Genomic DNA, 20,508 nt, shown 5'->3' with positions numbered 1-20,508 from the left:
ACCCAGCTCTCCGTTTTCTTCGTTACTCCAGCCCGATCTGTAACCACATCACCCTCCAGAATCTCCGTAATCACCTTAACACCCTTCGGAGGATCCGACAAATCCGGCGGAATAGCCAGATCCATCGATCGAAACCCTGTCACTTGTCGCACTCAAAATCGCCAAGAAAACCAGCCTTTTACAAATCGACCTAATTACATACCAACCATCACTTTATATATGTGTATGTAATGAGATCAACCCTTCTGGAGTGGGCCTGGGTGGACTTGGCTCAAGACGATTTGCTACTGTGCTGCCCATGAAGCTTTCTCGTAAACCCAAGCTTCACACCATGTTTTCAAAATTTTTCTACGTTTCAACATGTCCCAAAAAGATATTTTGGTGTAGATTGAAGTCAGCTTTGTCGGTCATAATGTCTCCCAAACAGTCAGTTTTTGTGGACGAAAGATTTATTTCAGACAACATTCTCACTGCACATGAAAAGATACATAACATGCGAATAAACTAATCAATCTCCAAATAATTCATGGTGATCAGATATGTCAATAACATATGACAGGTTTGGATTGTCATATCTGAGAAAATTGTTGGTAGCAGTGGGTTTCATCAAAGATGTATTGAATTGGTGCTGTTATGTATCATGTCAGACACTTGCTCAGTTTTGATCAATGATCAATCGTTAGATAGATTTGTGTAGGCGAGAGGACTGAGGTGGGGGTATACAAAGCAATTCCTCTTCATTCTATTTATACAAGGTCTTGGAAAATGGAATTGTAGAATGTGAACGAGTTATATAAAGCATTCGCATTCTTTTTGTGCAGGAGTCTGATGAAAACACGATATTTTATTTAAAAAGATAGCTTATGCAAGAACATGAACTAAAACTACTGACAAAGTTTTTTTAAAGCATTGCTTCTAGAGAAGAGCTCTCCCTTACATAAAGAAAATATTATTTGTGAAACTAAAACATTAGAGTTTCTTGAATAACGGTTTGTCCTCTCTTCTACAGAGGTGGCAACCATGTGATTATAACCGGGCTACGAACCTTATGCGTCGCACTCTTCCACAAAAGACCACCAAACTCAGGCCTCTTCATCCGCAGCTTCGTCCTGAAAGTAACAGTGTAGGAAAGCTTCTGGTGCTTGGTAGTGAAGTTGAGTGTCTTGGGCTGGACTGTGACGGTTGCGCCTTTGAAAGGAGAGACAGAGACCTTGTAGCTAGAAACGTGAGGACCAACGTTGGTCACGGTTCTTCTAAGTGTCATAGCTTTAACATGTGTGTTCTCTGGGAACAAAGCTGAGATCGCCGGGTAGTTCAAGTTTCCAGGGTTATTACCGGCAAGACTGTGTCTGCAAGATCTGTTTGAATGCTTTGTGAAGACCTTGAGCTGTGAAGGACTCAACTCCTGAGTGCATAGGAAATCAAAATACTCCTGAGGTCCAATGTCGTAGACTAGACCAGGATCCATAGCTTTCAGAGGATCTATATGTCCAGCACCGTGATCATAAGGCGACGAAGGTTCTGCTCCTGCTGCATCCGTAAGAGGCTCAAGCATGTTGTCGTGAACGTAAGCGGTTGTCATGAGAGCTGATTTGACCGCTGCAGGGCTCCAATCTGGATGCCTTGATCTGATCAAAGCAGCCACGCCGCTCACGTGAGGACATGACATGGAAGTTCCCGACAGTATATTGAACTTAACCCTCCTTTTGTCAGACGACAAACTAGACGGCGCCATGTCTCCAGACCAAGCTGCGAGAATGTTGACTCCCGGAGCTAGCAAGTCTGGTTTCAAGATCTCCAGGGAGAGAAAGTTCGGTCCTCTCGAAGAGAATGCTGCTACAACAGGAGACGGTTTGATCCCAACTCTTGTCCCAAGAATCTCCAAACTCGCTGTAGCTCTTTTACTCGTCATCGCATACTCCTTGATCACTTTACCTTCCTTCTCTCCTACCGCAACAGCTGGTAGCAAATGACAATCTGCGACAAGCTCTTCACCGTTCGTCGCGGTGTTGGTCAGTATCATCCCAACACCTCCTGCTCTTTTCACAACCTGGCCCTTCTGGACACGTGGAGTAACACCACGGTCGCATATCACGATTTTCCCTGCTACGTTGTGCTGGTCCAAAGCACCGTCTAGACAGAACGACGTCGGATCAGGACTACTTGCGTTCCTTCCTAAGTAAACAAGAGGATACTGTTTTCCCGGAGACAAAACCGTTCTGCCTTTGTAAAGAGAAACTCCTTTGAAGACTCTCCTAGTTCCTAGCCTCACCGTGGCTGGAAAGTCTCTGTCCATGGTACTTGCCCCAACCGTTGTGATCCACGGAGAAACATTCGTGAGGCTGATCGGATCAGGTCCTCCGTTACCTGCCGAACACGAGACGAACACTCCCATCTCCATTGCTCCAAACGTTGCTATAGCCAAACTGTCACGGGAGTAAGTCGAGATCCCACCGCCTAAGGATATAGATAGAACATGGACTCCATCAGCTACGGCTTGATCAACCGCTGATAAGATGTCCGAGCTGAAACATCCACCAACCCAACAGACTTTGTAAGCAGCCACTCGTGCCTTTGGAGCCATCCCTCGAGCCGTTCCATAAGCAAATCCGAGAAGATTTGCTCCTCTGACAGGCGAGCCAGCTACTGTTGCTGCAGTGTGCGTCCCGTGACCGTCTTTGTCTCTTGGTGATCTGTACTCAAGCTCCTGGTCGATCTTCCCCGTCGCAGCTTCGTATCCTCTGTAGAAAACTCTAGCACCGACAATCTTTCTGTTGCAGTTATGTTTCAAGAACCCTCTTCCGGTTTCGCAGACACCTCTCCAAGTAGATGGGACAGGAGACATGCCTGTGTCGTTGAAGCTCTCACTCTCGGGCCATATCCCAGTGTCTAAGACACCAACGACCACATCATGGTCGGTGACTCTCTCAGCCCAAACTCTCTCACTCTCTTGCCTCTCTAACCCGAGAAACCTGGGACTTCTTGTGGTGTGGAGCTCGTACCTTGTCTCCGGAATCACAGCTACAACGCCAGGCTCTTCCTCGAGCCTCGCTGCTTCCTCTTTGCTAAGCCGAGCTGCTAATCCGTGAAACGCAGTCTGGTAAGTGTAGAGTATTCTGTTACCTTCTTCTTCATGTGATTTGGGATCTGTTACAGAGTCTATCTTGGAAGAGTACCATTGTAGGTGATTAGTGTAAGGTGAAGGCATGGCGGATTTGTCCATGTGGACAACATAAGTCTTCTTCTGACCAGTTTCTGCATGTAGAGACATGAGATTGAGGGATAAGATGATGAAAAGAAAACATTTCTGAAGTGGGTTTTTGCCAGCCATTGTTAGAAGAAGCTTAAGGATTATCTCTCTCTCTCTTTTTTTTTTGGGGGAGAAGGAGAGAGATAGAAGAGTCGTTGTTACTTGGAGGAAGTAATAAAGGTGAAGCAAGTAAGAGGTGGTATCATATATGCTCTGTGAGCATAATTACTGAGAAGAGAAGTGGTTGGTAATGGCAGAGAGAGAGAGAGAGAGAGAGAGAGAGAGAGAGAGAGAGAGAGAGAGAGTTATCAATGGAGCTCATGAGTCCTTATGCTTCTCTACTTGTATATGCATATAGTACCGTTAGGTTACTTTATTTATGGCTCTTCTTCTAAAAATTTCCAACTTTTAATGCTAGTTCGTTAGTGTTTTTTTTTTATTATTGCTTTTGTGATCAGTTGTTACTTGTTTTAGCGCGGTAAACTGAGGTTTAATATTTAATGTAATACTCACTTTTTGTAATAAGCCCAGTCTTGAACTTTACGAGCATATTTTTGATTTATCTCTTTCACCTTTTCGTTTACATAGAAAACAAAAATATGTCACATCATGCTTTTTATTTTGCTTTGATAGTGGTGAAAAGAGGGAATCAAAACAAGTAGTATTCAAGAACATATACAAGAATGCAATTTAAAAGTATTTAAGACAAAGTTATGTAAGTTCTCTTTCGTGGACTGAATCATTCGTACCTCCTTTGATACAAACGACGGTGGATCCGTGGTAAGTCGTAAAAGTTAAAGCTCGAACTATTTTCGAATTATTACCACAGCAAAATAGATGATGTTTAAATTCCACAAAATAATAACTCTTAATCATGGTTTATACAAAAAAAAACTCTTAATCATGATAAAGACTCACTACATGTCCCCATACCAAAATATTAATACCATTTGACAAAATAAAAAAAAACCTTAGTCTTTGACGGTGAAAACTGAAAACCCTCAATAATTCGATTTCTTGGCCTCTTTATCTCTATCTGTGGGGAATTGAATTTGGTGGGAATATCAGTGGTCTGCTCAACGGTCTATTACAACATTTATAAAACACATTTAAAGCTCAAACGCAGAATGGCCCACTCTCTCTCTCTCTCTCTCTTACACACACGCCATTATTTGTTACTCCCCATTCATTCGATAATTGTTAGATATCACGAATTCAACATTCATCTACATATGTGCAAAAAAAATTTGCTCTAAACAACACATTAAACAAAAATATAGGATTATTATCTCTATGTAAAAATGTCAGTTTATACCAAAATATCCCATCATTTGTCTCAGTGGAAATCATAGATAATACATGATACTCAAATGGAATTAATGATAGAAACGGACTAACTAAACATACAAATGATTAATTTGAATACACTTCCAAACTATAAGTTATGTTATTTGTAAATTCTAATTTATGTATGTTACTCCAGTTTTTTTATTTCGAAATTTAGAAATAAGAGAAGGATTAAATTATTTGCTGTCTTACTAAACTTTTTTTATATACATTGGAGAACTACGATTTAAAAATTAAAATATGTTTTACCTCTAAATTTACAATTTAAATGGTTTATAAAATTTAAAATACTGTTTTGAAATAAACTTAATTACATTATCATAATATACGAAAAATTATGTTAAATCGACTTCATTTTAATTAACCATAGAGAATAAATTAAAATCAGTCCAACAAAAAATTATGATTCACCTTTCTGTTTAATGAGCCAAATTCTATATTTTCTAACATGTCATATCATTATCATTTAAATCAGCTTTATAACCGGAATATGTGCATCCAATTTGAATTTCCATCAGATTTCTCGTACGTTAACATGTGTGACCGTCATCTTCATATAAGCATCACATTTTAATTAACCATAGAGAACAAATTAAAATCAGTCCAACAAAAAAATATGATTCACCTTTCTGTTTAATGAACCAAATTCTATATTTTCTAACATATGTGCAAAATATTTTCTAACATATGAACCAATTTGAATTTCCATCAGATTTCTTGTACGTTAACATGTCTGACCGCCATCTTCATATAGGCATCACATTTTAATTAACCATAGAGAACAAATTAAAATCAGTCCAACAAAAAATTATGATTCACCTTTCTGTTTAATGAGCTAAATTCCATATGTGCAAAGATTTTTTGTTATAAACAACACATTAAACAAAAATATAGGATTGTTATCTCTATGTAAAAATGTCAGTTTATACCAAAATATCCAATCATGTGTCTCAATGGAAATCATAGATAATACATGACACTCAAATGGAATTAATGATAGAAACAGACTAACTAAACATACAAATGATTAATTTGAATACACTTCCAAACTATAAGTTATGTTATTTGTAAATTCTAATTTGTGTATGTTACTCCAGTTTTTTTTTATTGCGAAATTTAGAAATAAGAGAAGGATTAAATTATTTGTTGTCTTACTAAACTTCTTTTATATACATTGGAGAACTAAAATTAAAAATTAAAAATATGTTTTACCTCTAAATTTACAATTTAAATGGTTTATAAAATTTAAAATACTGTTTTGAAATAAACTTAATTACATTATCATAATATACGAAGAATTATATTAAATTGACTTCATTTTAATTAACCATAGAGAACAAATTAAAATCACTCCAGCAAAAAATTATGATTCACCTTTCTGTTTAATGAGCCAAATTCTATATTTTCTAACATGTCATATCATTATCATTTCAATCAGCTTTATAACCGGAATATGTGCATCCAATTTGAATTTCCATCAGATTTCTCGTATGTTAAGATGAGTGACCGCCATCTTCATATAAGCATCACATTTTAATTAACCATAGAGAACAAATTAAAATCAGTCCAACAAAAAATTATGATTCACCTTTCTGTTTAATGAGCCAAATTCTATATTTTCTAAAATATATGCAAAATATTTTCTAACATATGAGCCAATTTGAATTTCCATCAGATTTCTCGTACGTTAACATGTGTGACCGCCATCTTCATATAGACATCACATTTTAATTAACCATAGAGAACAAATTAAAATCAGTCCAACAAAAAATTATGATTCGCCTTTCTGTTTAATGAGCTAAAATCCATATGTGCAAAGATTTTTTGCTCTAAACAACACATTAAACAAAAATATAGGATTGTTATCTCTATGTAAAAATGTCAGTTTATACCAAAATATCCAATCATGTGTCTCAATGGAAATGTGTGACCGCCATCTTCATATAGGAATCACATTCGGCCATGTTACGAATAGACGGAAGAAGACATTGCACTGATTTGAGGTGTACACATGAGCAACACTGTCTAGATAATAAGTAATTGGGAATCTTTGCCATAAGTAAACCATCAATGAAAGGGTTTAGTCCCAGAAACCTCACTCGACGAACTCTAACGTTGGCTGGAGCCTTCAGTCCTAGCCTTTTTTGGAAGACGATTTCGCTCATCGAAACTTAACGGACTCGCATGCTTCTTGCCAACGGCCTTGTTCGCGGAAGCCTCTTTAGGGCTGATAGCATTCACACGCCCGCATGTGGCACGTGAATCAGAAGGAAGAGGAGTTTCCTCTCTCATAACCTCAGTTGTAGCGTCACTAACATCGCCGGAACGGATCTTCTGATCCTTCTGTACCGCCTCTTTCATGGTTCCTATCAGAATCACTGAAGCTCGGTCTTCTCATAATAGACATAGCTCATGAGGTATTACAAAAAATAAATAAGGATATAACAGACAAGGAGCTATGCATTCAAATTTAGCCAGGATTTTAAAGATCTCAAAAATATGCTTACAAGAATTATACTCCAATGTGTGAAGGGATAGTATATGAGAGATATATAGGTGTATCACAACGTAATTATCCTTGCGCTAGAGTAGGAGGAAGATTTCGTCCTTAAATGTGCCGCAAATCCATCTAAGGACTGTGGGGGCAATTGTTGGATCATGATCCCAAACCCATTTTGGGTGGCGGGTGACATATAAAGATATCGAAGATGATAGAAGTTCAAACCGAGAGGTCGATAGCCATCGAAGTCGCAAAAAAAAGGATAAGACTTGGTCAAACGAATCATGCTCCTGGGATCCGCGGAAACAATCAAACCTCTGAGATTGCTGGAATTGGGGAACAAGAAGAAGAGAAGATGTCGAAGGATTCTAATAACGTGAGCAAGTATAAAAGAGGAGGATAACGAGAGACACATTCATACCCGCATACACACATATCTACCTTGAGCTCTAGTTCCTTTTACATTTTGACCTTGTTTTAGATCTTGTTCTTCATTAGATTAGTCTTATTCTCATTCACAAACACTTGTAGACCCGTTAACATCAGTATACAAATCTATTTTTGTCAACTTGAGTTTGATTACATTGGTGTATTCTAAAGATACTATTGCCTACAAGTACTTTTTTTCCTAATTTAGAAACAAACACTTTCAAGTACTTAGTATGGATTTTAGGATAAATTAATAGATAAAAAATCATATAGGAAAAAGTAAGATGAGATATTATGATATAATTTAAGATAGAGTTACTAGAAATTAGAGATGATATATTTTTCATTAGATTGTTTATGTATTTTTGTAAAACATATGCGACATGTCAAATTTTGATTTGTTAAGTAACTTGTGATTTAGTATATAAGACTTTATAGAGATATCAAATATCAAACCTTTCAAATGTATTAGGTTGATTTTTCCATAATTTATAAATACACATATATTAAAATGATTTAGTAACTTCTTTTAGTAAGTCAATTTAGATTAACAATTCTTATCTTTTGTTGAACATTAACTATGACTGTGTTTATATTGAGAATATAAAATGATAGATATACAAATACATATGCATATGTAATATCCCTCTTTTTGCTTTACATGTATAATCAGTTAATGAAGAATTTGTCATAATTACATAAACATAATATATGCTAGCTATGTATATATAAAAGAATATAGATTATAGAAATATAACCATAATTTTAAAATTTTATATTTATGTCAGCACATTGTGTGAGTCCGTCCACCTAGTAATATTTAAAATATATGAAAGAAGATGCACATGAGAATATTTGGAGTCAAGTCAAGTAAACATAAGGGAAATTAGGCAAAATGACCATCAAAAATTATAATTTACTAAATAACCACAACCTCACCCCATCTTTTCTTCTTTTCTCTTCCTATCTCTTTGTACCGTCTTACTAAAAATCTATTTTTTTATGGTTATTCCACAAATAAATCCTAAACAGAATAAATTTCTTTGTCGAATGAATATAAAAGAATTTATTTTTATTTATTTACTAGTGGCTTGCCTGCGCTACGCATAGAGCGGTTGTTTATTGTGTTTATAAAGATTTTGTTTATGTTGCATATTTTTTTTACTATGGAAGTTAGTATTGGTGCTTAGTTTTTCATGAAATCAGCAGCCAACATTTTGCTATACACGATGATGTTAAGTTCGTTCTATATATATTGTTTTAATTATGCGACTTTTATTTTACAATTATGTTTTATATATATTATTTTTTTTTGTATGAGATTAATGCTCGAAATGGTGAATAATGTGTATTAGGTTTAGTAGTGAAGATAATGTCTATTAAGTTTAATAGTGAAGATATATTGGAAGGAATTGGTGAGTTGTATGTTATAGCCTCAGGCATTTGAAGTTTAAGTTTAGACATTTAGCTTTGTTTTAGTTTAAAACATATTTGTTTTTATGTTATTGTTATGAAAAAGTAATGGTGGGAATGAAAAATATATATTTTTGGGGATAAATTATTTTTTTAAAAAAATTATTTTGTATTAAAATTTAAACAATTTTAGAAAGCAATACATAAATTAAACTTAAATTTAAACATAATAAACCCATATTAATTTTGTGTAATGAGGAATCAAAGATTACTTTCTCTACATACCGGTTAAACTAATGTTTGTACGAAGCCGTTGATTAATGCAAGGAAAATGGAAATTATGTTCCAAAAACCTCAAAAGACGCACCTCCTCCGTGTTTGAGCAACGATCTGCTCTCAAGTTGGCGAGAAGAACATAGAAGACGACATATCTGAAGGCGTCTGTCGGATTGCTTAAGCTATGAGATATTTCAATGGTGCATATCGTCATCGCTCCAAAACACTTATTTATAGCTCGACCTTGGATCTGTTACAAATGCTGCTTGTTAATGAGAATAAATGAGATGGAGTGGGAAGAAAGGTGGGTGAAGCTTAATGATTGAATTAAAGCTTGATTTTTCAAGTGAAAAGGAAGACGTTACATGAAAACGCAGTCGGGGACAATGGAAGGTGACGACGTCGATCAGTTGAAGATGGCACACCTAACTCTAAACACAAACGGGCCGCATATATCAAAGTATGGGTCAATAAATAAATAGAAAGACCCAATAAAAAATCATAAAATCCAGCTAATCCACGAGCCAGAAACATCAAAGAAAAAAGAAGAAGAAAATCCACGAATTGGAAGAAAAAAGAAGAAGCTCTCTTTTTGCTTGACACATGTCGCAAAATGGAGATATGAAGGATGATGTGGCGCATTGTGGAGAGTTTATCTTCAACTTTATTATTTTATATATATATATTTTTGAGTCAAATAATATAAAAAAGTTTATTAAAGTTAGCAATTTACGTCGGGAAAGCAATAAGAGGACTTTTCATTAGAGGGAATACTAACTACTCAAGGTCAGAAAGTAAAAGAGAAATTAAAATTAGATAGTCATAGTTTTTGTCTTGATAAAATATAAAAAAATTGGGTAAAGCTAATCAAAAGAATTGTAATTTTTTGATAAAATTTTAATATAAAAGTACATGTTTGTTATATAAATTTGCTGGTTATCAGTTCCTTCAAATCTAACTTAAGTTCTAAACCTATATCAAGATATCAATAGTGTAACTCTTATAAAAACTTCAATGTTGGATTCTAAGTGTGTTTCTCATTAACAATAAATTATATAATAATATATAAATATCTATATTGTTATTTGCGTGTTATTTGTGAAGTGATTTTTCGCAAAGGAGCTCTCACATTAAAAATTATATCGGTTAAATTTAATGATACCCTTAATGAATTTTTATATACTAGTTGATGTCTCACACCTTGTGTGGATTAATATATCTAATAACCTAACAATTTTTATTTATAATTTTTATTTTAATAAAAATATTAATTAAATTAGATACAGTTTTTAAATTAATATTATAAATTATAAAATTTCAATATTCATATTGGTAATCAGTGTATTAAATTATATTCTTTTGTTTCATAGTTTTATTTATGTGATGTATATTTTGGATTGAAATATTTTCTGTAGTAATAATTAAATTAAGAAATTTGTATTTAAAATTAAATATATATTGTATTTGGACAGAAAAAAAATCATATGGCACTGAAAGGATTATAAAAATCACAATTATAAAATATCAACAAAATAACAATAGTGTAAGAGTGTTCAATCCGGAAAAACCAAACCATTTAAAACTGAACCAAACCGAAATACATAAATAGTATGAATTTGGTAGTACCGAATAAACAAAATGGATAATATTTTTAAGAAACCACAGTATATGGATATATTTCACTACATTAATAGATCATACCGAATAAACAAAAAAACTGATTAATTCAAATGATTAGTATAATTAATATATAAATTTTATAATACTCTGTATTTGATCAATATTTCCAAAACTAAAATCAGAGAAACGGATTATAATATTAGTCAATAAAATCATAAACTAAATATGAGATAAAATAATGATGATATTATTGGTAGATATTATTAATATAATTTTTTAACATCTATTTATTAATTAAATGTCCTAAATATCATGATAATGATATATTAAAAAATATATTTAAAACTAATAATATATAGATATAGTAATATTCAAATATATATATATATATCTAGATAAAATTTTAAATAATAATATTAATAAAACTAATGACAATGACTTATGCTAAAATCATGGAAAAGATGACAAGTAAACAAATTAACTAAAATTATGGATAAGATGACAAGTAAGCAAATTCACTTCTCAAATAATAGTATAGATAGATAACTAAAAACAAATTTATATTAATAATATAAGTTTTTTAAAAGTAAATAATTCTTATATATTATGTTGTAATCTTGAAATAATATTTTATATTATAAAATTTAAAAATTAAGATATACAACAATTTATAATTAAATATTAATAATTATGATATATTATGTTGTTATCTTGAGATAATATTTTATATTATAGAAGTTAAAAAATTAAGATATAAAACAATTTATAATTAAATATTAATCAAATAAAAACATTTGTATAAATATATTTTCTAACATATATCTAAAATGTAAGTGTTTTTAAATTTTTAACACAATAATAAACATATATATATTTTAATGAAATTTTTTTTTATATAAATAATTTGATGTTTGATTTAAAATTTTTGAAAACATAAATAATAACGTATCATGCTTATTTTTTATTAATAAAACATAAACTAATAAGTATTCATAATAATCACCCCTGGAACCAATTAGATTGTAGTCGTCGTCATACGGCTGACGTAGTATTGTTTCAGCTAGATTTCTAGTTAGCAAAAGACTAATCAAAAGGGTGGGATCATGATCAATGACCCTTGGCTCTCTCATCCACTCGTCCGAGACAAACAAATAAAATTCAACATAACCTTCACCGGGACCTTACAGTGGATTCTCTCATCAATGTAGAATCAAGAACATGGAATTTACAGGTAATTCAGACGTTGGTGGATCCTCAAGATGAGGAATTAATTGAAAGTATTCCACTCAGCCGATTTTTGTCATCAGATCGAGATAGATGGTATTTTACTAATACTGGAAGATACACGGTTAAATCAAAATACCAATTAGAACGAGTGTATTCGGATGGAGAGAGAATGTCACATGAGTATGGTCCTTCAGTCAATCCATTGAAGGCTCACTGCTGGAAAGTTCGTTGTTACCTAAAATGAAACATTTTTTATGGTAATTGGTCACATGATGTATTGCGGTCAAAAAAAAAAATTACGAGCACGAGAAATACAAGGGGATACGATTTGGCAGATGTGGAGATTCTGAGGAATCCATTAATCATGTGTTCTTTGAATGTGCACCAGCGGTTCAGGTTCAGGCGCTCTCTAGCATTCCATCAAACCCAGAAATATTTCCCACTCAATCTCTCTTTACAAACATGGATCATTTATTTTGGAGGGTCTCTTTGAAGTTGGAACATCATCAATTTGCATGGATCTTATGGTATATTTAGAAATGACGAAATAATAAAGTTTATAGCAATTTGGATATTGATCCTAGAGATACTCTTAAGTTAGTTGAAACGGAGTCATCACTTTGGGATGAGGCACAAAACTTACTTATACAGACACTCGACCATTCTCGCTTGCCGGTGGAACCAATGGTACCAGCTATCGCAGGTAAATAGTGTTTAACAGATGGGTCATGGAAAACCAAAGAACCATTTTCCGGACAAGGATGGGATATCACTCTGAAAGATTTTGATGGTTTAATGGGAGTGAGGAATACAGGAGCGGCCCAGTTGCCACTCAGAGATCAAGGCTTTGATTTGGCGATGAAATGTATGTAGAATCTTAGGCAGTTTACGGTTACATTTGCAACGAATTGTTCTCAGTTAGTGAAGATGGTTTCGGAAACAGAAGAATGACCAATATTTACAAGTTATTGGAAGACATAAAGATCTTGAAGAAGAGCTTTCAGAGCTCAGAAATCATCAATATACCACGGTCACAAATATCTAAGGTGGACAACCTAGCACGCAGTGTAAGGAAGCAACCATCGTTTCTTATCTATATAGATGCGGAACTAGCAGTTTAGTCTACATAGTCAGTTTAAATCTGTTTTTGTTGCTTGACAAAAAAAATATTCATAATAATATTATGCTTGCATGTTCTGCTAAAACATTTAGTTGATAAATATTTTAAGTTATGTTCTTACCTCATAATTTTTGTTTAATGTTTTAAATTATTTGAGAGATGACAAAAAAAAAATATTGTTAATGGAAAAACCCACCGGCTCTAAGTTTAGCATAGGACTCAAAATATTGCAGATTGAGCACAAAACTAAACTACCGACATTTCCAAGTGAAATACTGCGTCTTACATGTCGATTAAAAGTCTTAAAAAAAAATTCGATTGATCTCCGACTAGACTACTGAACTTCATGTCGAACGTTCGTTAAACTATTTTTGAACATAAATCTGCTTGGTGATATCTTTTTATCTTTTAAAAACTGCTACCTGTATAACCATAATAACTGGAGAGTCGCAAGCTCTTCACGCCACTCCCATATTTTGCTTGAATTTGGTACCCTATGGCAAAATTTGATAGACAAGTGTAGTAAAACATTTGTTCAACCTTCTGTTAACTATATTATATGAAGAATACTGATTATTTTGCATTCGACATTTTACCATTACAAATGTCAGGCACTTGGCAATAATATATTGGGCCTAGATAGATGTTATAATACAAGTAACGATCAAAAGAAAAAAGTGCAATAGATGCAAGCCAACTTACATATTCTTCCTTTTAAAAACATAATAAAAGGGAAGGTGAAAAGTACAAAGAGACTCAGGCGAGATGAATGGCCTAGAAGGCTACAGAAAGCCTTCAATGCCACGACCCGATTGGACTTCTCTATAGATCATAAGTGCCTCTTCCATCACATTGGCCTGAGCCAGAAGCTGTGATCTCTTCTTTCCCGAAGGATGTGTCGATAAATATTCCCCAAGTGCCACATCTCCCCCGAGCTTCCCCAGCTTCTCATACACTTTGGGAGCTATTCGTGGGTCGTAGCCCGCAGATGCAAGCAATAGCAAACCAATGTAATCGGCCTCAATCTCCATCCTGCCATTACACACATCAGAACTTATTTTACTTGATCAAACACATACATATCGTTCCTTCTCTTCTTCATATCTCCTAATGGTTCACAGGATGATTAGTTTCTAACAAAATTTATCGAATTATTTGACAATCATTTGCAAAACTGAACCCAAAATCCCCTCAAAGGCTAAACTTTCCTAAGTTTATCTTGTGAGTTATTGTACTAAAAGCAAAGGATGGAAAGAGAGACAACAAGAGAGAAAGGAAGAGAATGTACTTTCTGGAGAAAGGAAGCCTCAAGAAAAGGGCAGACATTGTATTCACAAGATCGGGCATGACAAACTGATACAGAACCAGTTGAAGGATTGCAAACCATAAGTTCTTTGTTATCCCCTCCGCTACATGTCTAGCCACAGCATGACCAACCTAATCAGACAATAAAACAATCAGTAAAAAACCACGCTCTTGTTCCAGAAACTTATTTAGCCTAGAAATATCAATGTTCCTAACAAGAGGTGAGACTGTTATGTACCTCGTGTCCGATGACAGTAGCAACTTCAGCATCAGACTTGAAATGATCAAGCAAACCAGTGAAGACAACAATCTTCCCAGCGGGCAAGCAGAAGGCGTTAACCATAGGCTCGTTAACCACAATCACCTCCCAGTTAATACCTTCAAGATGAGCACTCTCTCCCTTGGAATCTTTCTTCCTGCTTTCTTGAATCCATTTATCATCAAGAATCTGATCATCTTTGGACCATCTCATCCCACTCAACGTCTCTTGACCATCTTCACTCAAAGCCATACCCACCTCCTTCACTCCCCTATCACTACCCCTGGCAGTGCTATCCATGGAACCATACCCTAAATCACTCCACACACGCTCGTGGCTCAAACCTCTCTGCAAGGCATCAATGACATCTTTAGCAATCAACCTAACCCTAATGCTCTCAGGGTGGATGGCAGGGAGGACTTTGCCTTTGTAAGTTTTCTTAATCTGTTCAAACTGGGATTCACCAATACGCTTCTCCATGGATTTGGACAGGAGAACGAAGTGTGTTCGCTTAGTGTAAGGAACAGTCTCCAAGTTGCCGAAGTAGAGAGTGATGAGGGCTCCGGAACCGAGGAGAACAACCGTCCAGACGGCTTTAGGGTTTTGGAGCCACTTTCTGGGTCCACGTGGCTTAAAGTGACGAACTTGGTAACGATCAACGTAGTAGCTTCTCTTCGCTTGACTCGGAAACGGATTGTAAGCGACCCTCTTGGTGTTTCTCCCTACTTCGATTGAGGAGAACCCAGAAAACTTAGATGAGGGATTCGAAGACCCAGTTGGGTTGATTCTCGAGGTCGAGGGAAGAATCTTCGGATTTAGGTTCCGTCGCACGGAGTCGAACACCAGTTTGGTTCTTCGGTACCATGACATTGCTGGGAACAACGGAGGTGGAAGATGTTAAGAGGGGAAACAAGGAAGAAGGGTGGAGAAACTTTTGATGAAAGCTAAAGATTATATTGTGAGAGAGAGATTTGAAGAAGATTCGAGAAAAGTGGAGAAGAAGAAACATGAAGAAGTCGTGTCAGCCAGGGGAGGACGCCGCCGCCGAGATGTGGAAGCGGTGAGATTTGCAAAGTAACCGGTTCTTTGTTCGAGATTTTACTAAAATCGTAAGTGGGGCGTTGGGTTTTTCCGGTTCAATTTGGGGATTATGAATTTCGGGTTGGTTAACATGCTCTTGTTCCTCACCCAAAACTTTGGTAGGACTTAGTTTTTGTCCTAAATAAGTTCGGTAGTCTACCGTACCGATTCTGACATGTGTCAAGGCGATTATACGGCAATAGTAATAATTTTAACCATGACTTTTGGGATTTCGTTATTTATTTTTTTTTTTTTTTGTCATCTGAAAGATTATATTATCACAGGTGAAATACAGTCGAAACACACCTAAGCCGGCAAGAAACATTTTTCTTCCGGAGCCATAAACCGGCAAAGATCGAAATCTTTCCAGAGCCATAAGAGAAAACTACTAGACAACTAAAAACGATTTACAAGAAACTCTAATACATAAGCCAAAATCCAAAACATAAGCGAAGGAGTAGCGTTGATGATTGCAGTCCAAAACGCAGAGCACATCGATCTCCAAACGAAGGATAGAGACAGGTCCAAGAGACTTCATAGAGAGGGGTAGGGGACCTGAAAAAAATTCCTATCCAAAGAGCCAAAGGGATTTCGTTATTAAAAATCCAATAATGAGGATTGACTTTGATTAATCTCTCATGATAACTAGACTTGGGTTGAAAGAATGAGAGCTCTTGTTACAGGGGCGGATCTACGTTACTCAACAGGGGGCAGTTGCCCCCAGTACAATCTATAATAAATTGAAATACGCTAGGCATGTCAAGTCTGCAGTTTAGTTGGTTAAAACCCTCATATTGCCCCCACTGGATCAGCGTTCGAATCCCATTCCCCCTTTTGTATTTTTTCTTTTTCTTATTTTTCTTTAACTTTTCTAATATTTTTTTGGCCACAGCCTTATATTTCTTTATTTTCATATGTTCTTTTTTGTTCCTCATTTCTTTTCATCCAAAAACATTTGTTTGAAGTTATTTTGAATCTTAGTGTATTTTTTTCCATTTTGTTAGTGAAGGCTTTCTTTTCTTCATTAGTTCTTTGTATCCTTTTTTTCTTATTCCTTATATATTAATAGAGTTCGATACTCCCATTTAGCCAAGTTAAATTTCGTACAAATGATGTCGGAGCAAGGTTAGGGCTAATCCAATAATTTACAACAAAGAAGAGAAGGAAAACTACAGGTTAGAAAAGATACTTATTGTTTTAGGTTACAAAAAATATATTAATAGAGAAATATTTAAAAAGTTATAACTAGGTTTGGGCACGGGTCAAGTACCCGGCCCGGTTATCAGTTGAGAATTTTGTTAGTCCAAAATTAAATTGCCAGGGAATGTTATATTATATAGTATGTCCATTATGAACCATTCATTTATCAAATTGAAATTATTATATATTCTTTCCTTAAATAAAACTTACGGAATTACCAAATGTGATTAATATATATACGGTAATTAATGATTTTAAATAATAAAGATTTGCTAACAATCTGTATACCTTCAATCATTTTTTTAGTTATTTATAATTAAAATAAATTATGCAATTACATTAATCATATAATAAAAATTTATATTTTTTTGTATATGTTAAATTTTAAATTTTTCAAAACGAGTATAAATTATTAAAACTGTTAAAACTCTCACATATACTTTTGTGATCAAGGTTTAAATTTTATTCTATGATAAGATACAATGATTACAAAATCATATGAATAAATAATTTTATTTTAATAGGTATATATATATATATATTTCATATCGTTTAAATGAAAATGTACATCATATGAAAATACATACTTATATTTTCATATCTGCGTTGAACATATATTGAAAAGTTAATATTTTTATTTTAAAATCTTCATTGTTTTTTTTAAAATGATTATAAATAATTGAAACCAGTAAACATTCCACATTAAAAAATATAATATGAGTAGAAACCTCATTTAATAAATATTCATATTAAAAGTATACTATATATCTATGTTAATATCATTTAAATGTAATTATATATCATATACGATAGATAAGATTGATTTTTTGATTTATTTACTCTAAAGTGATTGCGAGTAAACAAAAGCGGTCGTTTAATTTATATGCACACATCAATTTATTACATAACCAATTTTTTAGTTATTTAATATATAATTATTATTTTATTATTTAATAATATGTAGAAAAACATCAAATAAGTAATAAATATTAAATATTTATTCTACACAAGGTGCATATCTTAACATAAGTATGTATCTCTTTAATAGTTTTAAATCTTAAATATTTTCTAAATCTCAGACCAAAACAAAATAATGAAATGGGAATAAACTCAAAAATCAATATTTATATCGAGCAATAACCAAAATGAAAAAATGACCCAAAAATGAGAAAATATATTGAAGATAGATAGGATTGGCATGTGAACGTAAACTTCTCATAACCAGAATTAACTTTTAAATTGCTAAATCATGATATAAAACCGAACTGACATAGTTTCATTATAACCAAATAGTAGGCCTGAGATTTTTCGGCCTAAACGGTAGGTTCTTATGCGATAAGTGATATTTTGACCTAAAATATTTTAAAAAATGAGATCAGCTCATCAGCAAACAAATTATGTAATTAACAAAAAAAATTAAAAATTATTTAAAGGCTAAAAATATTAATTCGATCAAGAATATAAATTTTATTTTTCTATACGATATTTCTTAAATAATTTTTATATAAATTCTCGAGCGCATGTCGTATCTAGTTTTCCATTACTTTTCTGAGTTCTTTTTGTGGCCATGTGTTATGTTACATTATTTTCCTCATGTTCTATTTTTTGTTTTTCATTTCTTTTCATTCAATTTTTTTTTTAAAAAAATATTTTGAATTCCAGTATTTTTTCCCCATTCGGTTAGTGAAGTCTTTTCGTTTCTCATTAGTTTTAGTTATATTATTTTATTAGTATATTTTCTTCTAAATTTTCCTCTTACTGAAAAATAAAAAATAGATATATGTAATATATTTATTAATAATTAATTTTACATCCACTCAAAATATTTTATAGATCTACCACTTGTTACAGTTGCGACTTAGATATATGTGTCAACCTCTTAGCCTTCCCCAATTATCGACCTGATTGGGGTTAATATGTTTTTTCTTTGACTAATGGGATTTGATATGTTATCTAGAATATAAATAAAAGGTCTATTAGTGAGCATATCAAACAATTCCTCCCTCAAATTTTCAATACATGTGCATATGAGCATATAATAGTTTAACTAGTTTCGCTGGTGTCTTATAGGTCAATACGAATACGATATGCTATAAACAATTCCTCCCTCACACATTTGCTACATTTGTTGTCAGATTTTTCCTTTTGTTACATTTGATTTAACTAGTTTCACAACAAAACTATCATATTTGAGTAGTTCTATTCTGAGCATATAAATAGTTGATGTGAAGCTAGTTAATAACAGTGATCGACCCAAACTATTTGATATATAAAAAAATATTGTTGAAAGGAAACTCGTAACTATGTTTCACATGATTGAATAACTGAATAGATATATTTGGACTTAGTACACCTTAATACATTACTTCAAAGATAATTTTGAGAAGCTAATTAATGAAAGAAACAAAAGCTACTGCTTTTTAAGAAGGAGAGGGCCAACGTTATCTCCATTAGCTTTGTTGTGCTTCATATGACTCCCATCACACAAAGGAAATGTCCCCGACCTCCAACACCTACCATACATTAAATAAAATTAATATGAATATAATATAATAAAATTAATGCAAATATAATATCATACAAATGTAAACCTATGTAGCAAAGTCTTACAAAAGAAAGCTTTAGCCTTTAATTGTTTGTGTTTACATTTTTATAGGTTTACGTTTATATATTTGCATACATACATATATATATATGTATATATATATATATATATTTATATATTTATTTATTCAAATTGACCCACAAAAATTAACCGTTTAAAACAATTTTGATAATTATAAACGAAAATTTAGCCATTGTGATTACATTTTATAAATATAAAAATGCTTTATTCTATTTACTTTGTCGTCAATGTTTTATTTAATAATGATGATTTAAAATTAACACGATTTGAGAGGAACGTAGCCTTAGCTTAAGATATGGATTATTAGTATACTTAAATATATCGAAAAAGTATATTTGTAATCTTGTATGATGATATTAGTAAAAGATAGTTCAAACTTCAAATTCTTTTTTTTTTGTAAAAAAAAAAAAGTAGCAAAGTATTCTTATTTTGGTTTGGAAAAAAAAGAGAGAAACCTGCAATAAGGAGTTATGTTTTTGGAAAGCTCGGTGACCACGACGGAGTCCACCACCTTCTCCTCGTTCTTTCTGATCTCCGGATTGATTCCTCCTCCTCCGCCTTCTGCTCTCACCACTGCCATTCTCTGCTGCTTTCTCCCCGTTTCACCAGTGACTGGCCTGAATGGAAGCTGCCCGGTGTAACCTAGCCCTAAGCCAAACGTGCTCATGCTGATAGCCATAGATAACTCTCTGTCTCTCTATGTGTGGCAATGCTTTAGTGAAGAGAGAAACAGGGATTTGTTTATGAAGAAAGAAAAAAGATATGTGAAAGGTAAAAGGACGTAGAGCTTGTGGCCGTCACGCTCTCCCTACTAAACGACGTCGTGAAATGTGTGTATGAGATGTACGCCACGTTA

General features: G+C 33.5%; 3 protein-coding genes across 3 annotated transcripts; all 3 read right to left on the bottom strand.

Moving 5' to 3' along the window:
- Window positions 1-826: 826 nt before the first annotated feature.
- Window positions 827-3,626, bottom strand: LOC106348814 (subtilisin-like protease SBT1.3). The gene has a single exon (XM_013788627.3). It carries the CDS (start codon window positions 3,329-3,331, stop codon window positions 1,004-1,006), a length of 2,328 nt encoding a protein of 775 aa, XP_013644081.2. The 5' UTR covers window positions 3,332-3,626; the 3' UTR covers window positions 827-1,003.
- Window positions 3,627-13,742: 10,116 nt separating this feature from the next.
- On the bottom strand, window positions 13,743-15,831 carry LOC106348815. Its single transcript, XM_013788628.3, has 3 exons — window positions 14,726-15,831; window positions 14,471-14,619; window positions 13,743-14,214 (listed from the first exon to the last, which is right to left on the bottom strand). The coding sequence occupies exons 1-3, from the start codon at window positions 15,614-15,616 to the stop codon at window positions 13,965-13,967; spliced, it is 1,290 nt and encodes a 429-aa protein (XP_013644082.2). The 5' UTR covers window positions 15,617-15,831; the 3' UTR covers window positions 13,743-13,964.
- A 3,445-nt stretch (window positions 15,832-19,276) lies between these two features.
- Window positions 19,277-20,502, bottom strand: LOC106352221 (CDGSH iron-sulfur domain-containing protein NEET). Its single transcript, XM_013791885.3, has 2 exons — window positions 20,108-20,502; window positions 19,277-19,539 (listed from the first exon to the last, which is right to left on the bottom strand). The coding sequence occupies exons 1-2, from the start codon at window positions 20,329-20,331 to the stop codon at window positions 19,437-19,439; spliced, it is 327 nt and encodes a 108-aa protein (XP_013647339.2). The 5' UTR covers window positions 20,332-20,502; the 3' UTR covers window positions 19,277-19,436.
- Between the last annotated feature and the right edge of the window lie 6 nt (window positions 20,503-20,508).

This window comes from Brassica napus, chromosome A10 (assembly GCF_020379485.1).
Source record: "Brassica napus cultivar Da-Ae chromosome A10, Da-Ae, whole genome shotgun sequence".
In the NCBI taxonomy this organism is placed as follows: domain Eukaryota; kingdom Viridiplantae; phylum Streptophyta; class Magnoliopsida; order Brassicales; family Brassicaceae; genus Brassica; species Brassica napus.
This window is presented reverse-complemented; position numbering and strand designations above follow the sequence as displayed.